Source organism: Mastomys coucha, unplaced genomic scaffold (genome assembly GCF_008632895.1).
Source record: "Mastomys coucha isolate ucsf_1 unplaced genomic scaffold, UCSF_Mcou_1 pScaffold21, whole genome shotgun sequence".
In the NCBI taxonomy this organism is placed as follows: domain Eukaryota; kingdom Metazoa; phylum Chordata; class Mammalia; order Rodentia; family Muridae; genus Mastomys; species Mastomys coucha.
The window spans coordinates 147,216,869-147,228,113 of NW_022196904.1; the positions used below are offsets into that span (position 1 = coordinate 147,216,869).

General features: G+C 40.8%; 1 protein-coding gene and 1 long non-coding RNA gene across 2 annotated transcripts in view; one reads left to right on the top strand and one right to left on the bottom strand.

Moving 5' to 3' along the window:
- Cep78 (centrosomal protein 78) overlaps positions 1 to 487 on the bottom strand; it is a 30,435-nt gene extending 29,948 nt beyond the window's left edge. The window contains exon 1 of the mRNA XM_031389841.1: positions 79 to 487. Coding sequence (XP_031245701.1) covers positions 79 to 349 — 271 coding nt within the window. The 5' untranslated portion in view covers positions 350 to 487. The remainder of the gene's footprint in view (positions 1 to 78) is intronic.
- Positions 466 to 11,245, top strand: part of LOC116103623 — a 38,150-nt gene continuing 27,370 nt past the window's right edge. Inside the window, exon 1 of the long non-coding RNA XR_004123514.1 lies at positions 466 to 697. This is a non-coding gene — a long non-coding RNA (uncharacterized LOC116103623). The remainder of the gene's footprint in view (positions 698 to 11,245) is intronic.

Here is an 11,245-nt window from a genome sequence, read left to right on the forward strand (position 1 = left end):
CCTTTGTGGCTAAGTGGAGGCCGCTTCGCAGACTTATTGCTGCACCGGGTTCCCTCTATTCTGACCAAACCCTCGCACCTCCGGGCCGCAGCAGAACAGTCTCCCCGAGCCACGGCTGGAAGGAGCTCTTGATGGCCACCAGAGGCAGGTCGCGGTTCACCCTGAGCGTGCTGAGCAGCGGCGCCCAGTCCACCGCGCGCAGCCGGTCGGCATTGAAGTCCAGCACGCCGTCCCGAAGGCAGGCGCGCACGGCGGGCAGCGGCACGGAGTCCTGCAGCGCGCACAGGTACTCGTAGTGAGAGAAGAAGTCGACCGCGCAGTCGCGCCGGAGCTTCACCGAGTCGATCATGACCGGCAACCCCGGGGCCCTCCACCAGCCGCCCCGCGCCGCCTCCCGCCGCGCCTCGGGCGGTTGGCGCCGGCTCTGCCCGCTCTACGAGCCGCCTGCCTTTCTAGCCACCGGCGAGCTTCCCGCGGGCGGCGTGCGCAGGCGTCGGCGCGCTCGCTGTGCGTCAGAGCGCAGGCTACGCCCATCGGGGCGCGCCACGTCCAGCGCGCCCTCGGCTGGAGACTTGCGGACGCTCTCCAAGGAGCGCGGCTCCGAGGTGTATTGAAAACGAGCTGCGATGGAGTGGCAACCTGAAAACAGGGCTTGGTCTGAGAACCTATGCTTCCTCACCGAGAGAGTTCACTAGAGGTATTTCCCAACTCGTATGCTAACCAAGAAGCTTCCTTCCGTTGTTTCCTCTCTACTTTGGGTTAGGCAAAGCTAGAAGTTTAGCTTGGTATCCTCCAATGATGATGAATTTCTCTCCCTCCCTTCCCCTCCCTCCCTCCCTCCTTCTCTCCGTCTCTCTTTCTTTCTTGTTGTTTTGTTTGAGATAGGGTGGTTTCTCTGTCTAACACTCCTGGCTGTCCTGGAACTCACTTTGTAGACCAGGTTGACCTCGAACTCTATTACTAGGTTTCAGTGTTCTGTAAATGTACTCCTGTATCACAGAGAGACCATGATTTTTATCACGGTTTTATTATTAATGGTTTTAGTAGAGTTAGTAACATTCAGCCTCATAGCTATTGAAAGTGAACTTGGGATTCACTCAGCAGTGGTTAAGTTCAGAGCTATATGCCCTATGTCATGTTATTTAGTTATGTATTAAAATGAATTGCTTTGAGTAGAAACACAGTGAACTCTGGGTAATAAATAAACATATCAGTCTGTTTCAGTCCTTTTAAGGATTTATGGGTACGTGCCTGTACGCCATCTGTGTGCAAGTGTCCAGAGCGGCCAGAAGAAGGCATCAATCAGATCCTCTGGAACTGGTGTTATAGGTGGCAGTGAGCCACCCAGTGTCGGTGCAGGGAACCATACTCAGAGCCTCTGAGAGAAAAGCTGTCTCTCCAGCCCCCATTTCAGCTACATTCTTAAAAGATTGGTTTTTATTTTTATTCATGTTGTGCATGTGTGTGTTTGTGAATGTATGCCACGTGTACACAAGTTCTTGAGGAGGCCAGAAGAGGGTGTCAGATGCCTTGGAGCAGCAGTTATAAACAGTTGGGACCCACCCAACAGGTGCTGGGAATGGAACCCAGTCCTCTGGAAGAGTAGTGAGTGCTGTTAAGTGCTAAGCCATTTCTCTGAAATACTTTTAAGCAAATTTATAAATTCCTGAGGTATGAGTTTGATTTGCTGCTTATAGGGTATATTATATTCAAGAGACATTGTGAATGACAGGCTAAATGTCCACAGTTATTTTAAGTCTTTTGTGTCCTCATTCACTTCTTTTAAAATGTAGGTTTGTAGTTTTTCCGTCTGTCATTGGCAATTGTGAAGTGTTCCTGTAAATGGAGGACTCTATTCTGGCTTTTATTTCTTTTGGGTGGATGTTGAAGATTGTGGCTAACAGTAGTAACTTGTACTTTTGATTTCTGTAGCATTGTTTATTTTATTTTATTTTATTTTATTTTGATACAGTGTCTTGCTATGTAACCTAGCATAATCTGGACTTCATTTTCTTTCAGCTTCCTGGTTGCTGGGATTATGGGAAGGAGCTACTACATTCAGCCAATCAATTTTAAATAGAGTTCCACCTTCCCCCATAAGGAATATACTTTTACATATCTGCTTTACAGATGTGCAAAGTGATGAATTGTGCAGTTACCATAAATCCTGAGAAGTGGCCTGATGTCCTAAATTTGTATCCAGTCTCTAGAACAATGAGAGTCTCCAGTCAAGCTTTAGACACTATGTTCATAACATTCCTCTCCCACTAACTGAGTTCTACAACCTCTTACCAACACTACAAATACCACCCAGGCACCCACTCCACTAAGATTTTCCTAGCTATGAACAGTGACTTTTAGTGAGTTGGTTTACCCACCAACTAGCTTGGGGGGAATCATCACCATTTCTGTGGGGAGCCCTGCAGAGCCATTCTCTCCATCACAACTACAGTCTTCTTCCACCCTGAAACAACTGTGTCTCCAAGCTTGCTGTGCCTCTCTGCAGTGGGTGTCTTAATATTTCTGCCATTTGTACATGACCCTCTAGTAATTTTTTCCTAGATACTGTTCTCTCTGCTGGTTCATCCATGTTGACACATGGTACTCTACCTCATGTCCTCTGCTGTGGAGAATTTTGTGCAATTCATTTATTTTCCTAATGTAGCTGTCCATCATTCTCTTAAGGCTTCCTCTCCCTCTTCTTGAAGTTAATTTTTTGTGCTCTACCAGTCCTTTCTCAGTCTCTCTTATCTTCTTGCTTGTCCTTCCTAAGTGGAAAACCAGAGATTTCTCAGCTCTGTATCCTTTAACTTAGCAGTTAGATGCTTTCATCATTGGAATACCTCTTGTCTTGTTTCTTGCTACATTTCTCCCCATCTTCTCTGAACACAAAGCATTGCTGGAAGTTTCCAGTAGTCTTTCCTGCAACTTTAATTTTTTCAAATCCTATTTTTAATGATGGTTCTTAAATACTTTAACCTTCTGTGTAACCTACCACCCACCAGATATGAGGTGGAAGAGAAAGGATATGGGGAAAGTAGGCCTGTTTAGAAAGGTTCTTTGAAGCAATTCCTGTCTGTTTTGTCTGGAAATCAGCAGTTCAGTTCACAGGTTAGCAGGTAGTGACAGCTTGTTCTACTCACAAACACTTCATGGATATACCAGCATTCCAATTCAGTAAAGACGGGTTAGCAATAGTGGTGACATGACCTAGCAGAGACAGCCAGGCCTCAACCTTGGCTCAAGTCATCAGGAGGGACCCAGCAGGGCACCAGAAGTTCTCACCTGTGTCTCTTGGGGAAGTGAGGATGAGTGAAGATGGGAGACCCACAAGTGTTGCACAGCTAGCTATACCAGCAAACCAGACTCTGGTCTCTCACTCTGTAGAGTCCTATTTATTCCCTCCAAACATCACATGTCCTCCATGTGTCTTGCCTCAGCATGGGTCTTGCCTTAGAGTCCTTGGAAGTGACAACAAACTGCAGCACACCACCAGAAGTTTTTTTGGTGTGTTTCTCTCTATGGAATCCCGATAAATTTAGCTCAACTGTGCAGTGTAAGGCAGACCAATACATGCATGTTGTTAGCAAAGAATCCTCTATCACGTGTCCTTTCATGTGCTTACTTTAGCAGAAGATCCTCTCTCCTGGGTCCAAGTCCGCCTTAATACTGTGTCCACTTTAACAAAATGTTCCTTCACATGTTTGCCCTAGCAAAACACCTTCTAACTGACTTCTCAAAGAAGCCTTAAGTTTCCACTTCACTCTCCTTCCTGTTGGGTCTATACACACAGTGCTCCTCTATTTAGTTGGATAACTTCACCCCATTCCCCACCCCGCTCCAGTGGTTTGAATGAAATGGCTCCCATAGATCTATGGGAATGGCACTGTTAGGAGGTGTGGCCTTGGAGTAGGTGTAGACTTATTGGAGGAAGTATGTAACTGGGGGTGGGCTTTGACGCTCATGTCAGGCCCAGTGTCACTCTTTCTTCCTGCTGCCTTTGGATTTAGATGTAGAACTCACAGCTATTTCTCCAGCTCCATGTCTGCCTGCATGCCACCACAATTGGTACTATGACAACAATGGAATAAACATCTGAACTTTATGCCAGACCCCAATTAAATGTTGTCCTTTATAAGAATTGCCATGGTCATGGTGTCTCTTCACAGTAATAAAACCTTAACGAAGACAACCCATCATTGGCTTGGTAGCACCATCCTTGGGTCTGTGTGTGTGTGTGTGTGTGTGTGTGTGTGTGTGTGTGTGTGTGTTGTTTAGTGTTGCCTGCTCTGCCCTGCTCCCAGGCATGCCTATATCACAGTACTTGGTACATGTAATTTTTGGCCTATTTAGATGTACTTCCTCCTCTCTCTGTAGCCTTACTAAGGCAAGGATCATATCTCAATAATGCCTGCCTAGCACAGAATTGGTACTGGGAAATGATAAATACTCTAAAAATGACCTCTAGCTCTATAAAAATCATTATAAACCTCTTGTGGCAGCTGCCAATGGACACACAGCTGGGGGAAGTATTATCTTATTATTCAATGATTTAACATTTTAATTTGAAATCAATTTTCATACATATTTAAGATAAACATTGCTGTGGTCCATAAAGAAGGTACACATCTATTTTGTCCACTCTTGAACCCCCAGCTATGTGACAATCTCTGTTCAGTGAATTGGTGTGTCCAGTTAATAACCCAAGCCTGACAAGCTAAGAGTGTCGCCCTTGCTCTCCCTTGATCACTATCACTTCAGTTGTAGCACCCCATCATTCCACACAGGATGGAACACAAGGGCTGCTTCAAATGGCAGCATGTGGTCCATACTCAGACTCTCCTTATCAGCCTCCCAGAATTCTCTCATTATTTTCAAAACCTGCCACATCACTCATTCCCAATAGAGTGGACTCTATTTTTTTTTTGTTTTTTTTTTTTTAAAGAAGTCTCTTATTGCATCACAAATATATCCCAAATTGTGATCTTGTTTCTGTAATAACTTAGATACTTTTGTTATTGTTGTTGTTGTTTGAGACAGAGTCCCTATATATAGCCCTATCTGTCCTGGAAATCACCATTTAGAGCAAGCAAGCCTTTAACTCATAGAGATCTGCCTGCTTTTGCCTTGAGAGTGCTGAGATTAAAGGTGTGTACCACCACACCCAATGATAATTTAAGTCTTATTCTAGGTCTACTAGAATCTTCCTTTTTTTTTTCAAAAACAGATATAATCCAACAATTGCTTGATACCTTTGTTTTATTCCACTAAAACTAAAACCAACTATTGTTGCTTGGTAAATCAAAGCAGTTTGAGACAAATTCAATATCATTTCCTTCAAGGATTAGTTCATCTTTCTGGATTTAAGATACTGAACAAGAAACACCTGTCAGCAGAACCCTGAAGATCTATTTTTCACCCAAGTTATTTCAGATTTCAACAAAAGACCATTCTCTTAAACAGTCGTACTGATGGGGCAGTAAGCACACACTGCATCTCAGGCAGTGTGACTCCTTGAGTATGTCTTGTACCTGATGACAGATGATGCAGAGACTAGCCAGCTTCTTCGCATTTCTCCATTAAGCCAGAGACTGGGTTGCTGGGATTTGAACTCAGGACCTCCGGAAGAGCAGTCAGTGCTCTTAGCCACTGAGCCATCTTTAAGGTTGACATGTAAGACTTTCCAGGACTGAGTCTGATGTGTTGTTTTAATCCCATGGCCTTAGTGTCTACATCTTTTTTTCTCTCCCAAATCTGTCTATCATGATACACATTGTTCTGATCACCACCTGTATGCCTTTTTTCTGGGAAAGCTTTTTTGCATATCCAACAAAATATGACTCCTCATCACTCACCTAGCCAATTAAGGCACATAAGAAATCTCCACGAGGTATCGATGAGTACCTCTTGTCTTCAGTATGATATTATGCAGTCAACTTGATCAGTATCTGGTAAACAATAACTGTCCATGAGAATGTGTTCTTTGTCTCTTTTTTTCCATTTTCAAGTTTCCATAGTCAAGCATATCTTTAGACAGTGTGGTACTTAATAGCAACATAAAATCTAAACTCACAGAGTATTGCAAATAGCCACTGAGAGCATCCTTCTACTCCATTAGATTAGCCTATTCTCCATCTTGATAGAGAGCACGATGCAGTGTCCATTACGTCTCTGTTCCTTTGACTTTTCAAGCATTGAGTGCACAGAGGCTGTCCACTTGGGGAAATGTCTGCACGTAATATAATTTCCCCAGGGAATCACTGCCATTCACAAGAGTGTACCATTGTAGTTCTTTCCTTTCAAGTCACAAAAGTATGTATTTTAAGCACACACAAGGAGAAAATGAATGGAGGTAGCCTTTAATCACATTGCAAGATTTGGAAGATATTTTGTGGTGCACAAAATATTTAGAGAAACCTCACCCATGTGAAAGATTTCAGGGGGAATGCCAAAAGTTTCAGAAGTCTCAAAATTTCTAAGTTGCTTCAAAACAGGCCGAGTGGCAGTCACCTGTGTAGCAGTGCCTTGGAGGATGTGGATCCGTAGCTGTCCAGCTATGGATAACCAGGTTCCTGAAAGGAAAGCTGGGGATGGATGGGAAGGACAGACGAGAGAAAAAACAAGCCAGGACAAAGTTTCACTGGTCAAGGCTCAATGTTTAATTCTTAAATCTGAAATTAATCTTAAATCTTAAATTTAATTCTTAAATTTAAAGAGGGGACACCATTCCCCACTTTGCCAGGATCTCCTCAGGAAAGCAAGCTCAGCCGCTCAGCCAGTAGTGACTTCTTGCAGGAAGCTGCAGATGTGGCAGGACAATAGACTTCGCCTAGGTCTGAAGACTTCACCCAAGGTGGGCTAGCCAACTGTGGCAAAATAAGGTCTAATTTAACCTGCTCGAGGCCGGGGGAAGGGCACAGTTCCTCCCTTTTTATTTATTAAAAATTAGTTGGACTGCCTGGCTTGGGTTCGTATCTATACTCTCTCTTACCCGTCTCAGGACATGTGAAGCTTGCTTGTGTTTATTTACACAAACACAGCCTTTTAGTGTTTATTATGAACAAACACAGCCTTTTGGCACATGCCTCTGTCTTAGGTTGATAAGAATCATAGAACATCAGTGGCCCGTCTTTGAATGTCGGCCCTCATAGCACACCTTTTTTCCCATTCAGACTAAAACCACAATATGTACTCAATGCATTTCTTCATAGCGATGAATAACTGCCATAACTGAGCTTTGCTGAAGGCAATCCTATATGAAGGTAGCCAATCTGTTCAAAATTCAAAGTCAAAAGTTAAAAGCAACAGGATTAAGGTTGTCTATGGGGATGTCCCAGGTATTCAATTGAGATGCAAATTAGCAATGATCAGACCCAAGATCTGGCCACTGTGTCAGCAGGAAGTGGCTTTGAAAATTAACAGAAAACTGTTACTTCTCCAGTAAGAGTGGAAACTACATCCCAAGTTAACTCAGCTGGCTGATAGAGATTTTGAGCTGGCTTCATAAGTGTAATCTGACAAGAAGACTCAGGATCTGTGTCTACTTGACAAACCAATCTTGCAGGCAGCCATCCGGCTCTGTCCTCTTTTTGTGAAAAAACAGAGACAGAGCATCACCCCCATATTAAAACAGGGTCAGGACCACTCCATGTATTAGTCAGTCGGTCCCACCATTTAGCCATGGCATATGAGCTGGAAGTGACTGGATGCCAGTGGTGATCCACTGCAGACTGGCCTTTAGCATCAGTTTGCAAAAAATTTAAAACAAATAAGACAAAGGCAAGATATACTTTTGGTGATGTTGGAGGGTATAATTCCCCCTTTTTTGTTTCTAAAGAAGATATTGTTTTAAAGTTTCCCAATACCTTGTCCTTGAGAATTATAAGGAATCCCAGTAATATGGATAGCATTCAGTTGTTGACAAAACATCTCAAATGCTTGACTGTAATAGCCAGTTCCATTATATTTCAACCTGATTTGGAACACCAACCATAGAAAAATAATGTAGGCAATGACTATTCACATTTTTAGTTGCTTCTCCTGTTAAAGTAGTTGCCACTAGAAAGCCTGCAAGGGTGTCAATAGTCACATGTGCATATTTTATTTTTTTAATCAGAAATATAAATATCCATTTGTAATAATTGATTAAGTATAAGTTCTCAAGAATTAACACCATTATGTGGAACAGGTAGAAATTGAGGATATTGAGAACAAGTTATTAAAATTTGATATACACATTCTCTAAAAATACCAAAGTATTATCTCAAGCCATTACTATTTTGATGATGTGAAGAATGAGATTATATGGCCAATTGTTCTTGTGTAAATCCTATGATCTGCCTGGGATACAAATCTGGTGTGGCATTGCCTTAAGGGGTCTTGTCCAGGCAGTCCAGGATGAGTTCTTAAATGTCCAAGGGCAGTCCTTTAAAGGAACAGTACTTTCTCTTAACTTGAGTTGTATATGCATAAACAATTGCAAATTTTGAGAATTAGCAGTATCTAAAAAAGGAACAATTTCAAGCAAAGGAACAATGTCAAGCAATTGTAAGCACTGTTATATAATCAGTTTGATTTTAACACTTGTAGTAGCTATTCCTAGTTGCCCACTTGACTATATCTGGAATGAACTACAATCCAGAATTGGAAGGCTCACCTGTGGTCCTAATCTAGAGGCCGAGAGATACAAGTTTCTGACCTGGATCTTAGCATGAAGATCTTGAGGCATAGTGGCTATGAATCCCAGAAGATTAAGACAGGAAGATCTCCAAGTTCAAGGTCATCTGGGGTTAAAGGTATAGTGGCTAGGTCCTTGGACTTCCATTCACAGCTGCTCCTGACCATTGTTGGGAGTTGGACTACAGACTGTAAGTCATCGATAAATTCCTTTACTATATAGAAACTACCATAAGTTCTGTGACTCTAGAGAACCCTGACTAATGCAACACTTTAAAAACAGTGACTACAGCACATATTTCCATTATTTGTGCTGAAGTTAAGGGAAACTCACGAAAATAAACATGTGATCCAATCACACATACTTCTCTCACATAGAAGGGCTGTTTACAAATACAGTAGATGTATTCTTTATGGGATGCATACATAAATTTACAGGAAATACAAAGCATGCATACAAAAAAATTTTCACAACTTGTCTTTTGGATAACGATTATCAATTTTGCCTAAAAAGTTCTGCAATAACCAATTTAATTGCTGTTTGAAACAAGGAATAGATGTCTTGTCAAGTTTTTAAGACATTCTTTCCAAAATACTTTCATGATTCTATCCTACTCTTTATAACACCACAATGGCTTCATAATAGGATGTTAAAACTTTACTTGGAGATGAAGAAAGATGAATCCACATTAATGCTCTCTTTTGCCAAAGAATTGCTGTGGGCATGTTGAGTAACAAAAACTAAAATAAACAGCTAACAGTTGATTACAGAAGCTTCCTCTACTAATGCAAAGTGATCTCACCAGTTAATTTGCATCCCGTTTGAGAACATCCAACAAAGGCTTAATCCTCCTGTGATGAGCTGACAGTGAGGCCAATTAACATCTCCTGAAAGCTTTTGAAAATAATCTTGTAAAGTAAGTAAATCACTTGTAAATCTAGTAAATCATCTTTTCTTTCTTGAATTTTGTGTGCCACAGCTTTTCTAGGATATAACTGAGGCCCCAAATATTGAAAAAGATATTGCCTCTGAATCTTTTCTGGAGCAACAACTACTCCAAAACTTTTAAAGCTTGTTGTGTAAGAGCAAAAGTAGTAAAATTCCCCTTCAGAGGAATTAGCTAATAAAATATTCTCCATATAATAAACAATATACCCTGAAAGGTTCAAAGTCCTAACTTCTTGTATTGAAGCAGAGACAAAAAAAAAAAATTATTTTTACCTAATGTAAGCCTATTAGCCATTTTTAAAGGCAAAACTTTCCAATGATTACAAGCTCACTAGAAGCAAACCCTTTACAATTATGATACAAAGGAAAAAACAACCTTCCAAATCCATAATAATTCAATATGGAATAGGCAGGCCAGATTTGCCTCTACAAGTTCCATAGCCTCATTGACCTTTCATAAATCTTAAGTTTAAACTTTATTTTAAACAACACCTGTATAGATCTGTAATAAGGCTGTTTGGGCTTAAAAATAATTGCCCAGAGGCAAGGCAAGGCAAGGAGACGTGAGGAGAAGTGAGGCCCCAAAAACTTCCATAGGCAGGATCCACACAAACCTCCCTGAGGCCACTCTGAGCTTTGCATTAACTCAAATGTAAATATTTCTTTTTTTTTTTTTTTTTAAACTTTTATTGCATTATGATGAGAAAAGTTACATGATTTCAATTTATCTGAATTTGTAAACATTTAAAAACATTTTTAAGGAAATAGAATTAAATCAAATTCTTGTTTCCCTTTTGTACCCCAACTCCTTCCAGAGACCCCCCCTTCAATACCTACAATATCTTTTTTGTCATATTCCTTAACATTTATACAATATTATAACAATAAAAATAAGTATTATAAAAGTTGTTTGATATAAACAACAATAAATTTAACAGTCTTATGTAGATGCTCTTCTACAGCAATAGTGAAAATACATTTTTCTCAATATAAATTTTAAATAACTCCAAACATATTAGCTGTATACTTCAAAATAATACATCACTACTAGTATTTTCTTAAATGAACATGAATATATAAAGTCTTTTTGTTTGTTTTGTATTTAGTAGAGTTTAAAATCTTGGCTCTTACTGTGGTACAAGCCCAAAATAAGAACAATTTTTAGACATTAGGTTTCATTGTAATAAGGCTATACTTCAATGACCCTCACATCACCAAAGGATTTTACCTCCATCCTAGCTAAGCTGAGAGTTGATAGTTCTGCTGCACCAAGAAATGAATTGTAACTCGATTTTTGGATACAGACTTCCTGCTATGGTCAAAGCTATTTGACTTGAGTGAGTGACTTCATTCTCAGCCCACAGACAACAGGTTACATTCATTTAAGAAATGGTGTAGGTATTAAGATGGTCTATCGATAAAGTCATTCACCAACTGTCTCAATGAACAATGGTTCTGCGTGGAGGGTTACAGATGGTGGCACAGACATTAGGTGAGGGCAAGAATTTGGTTCATTGTATGTGATAATTTGGAAAAGCATTCATCTCAGAGGAAGAGTAACTTATAAAGTTCTCTTCTTCAAACTTGATACAAGAGTTACAAATATCAAGCAAAGCATTC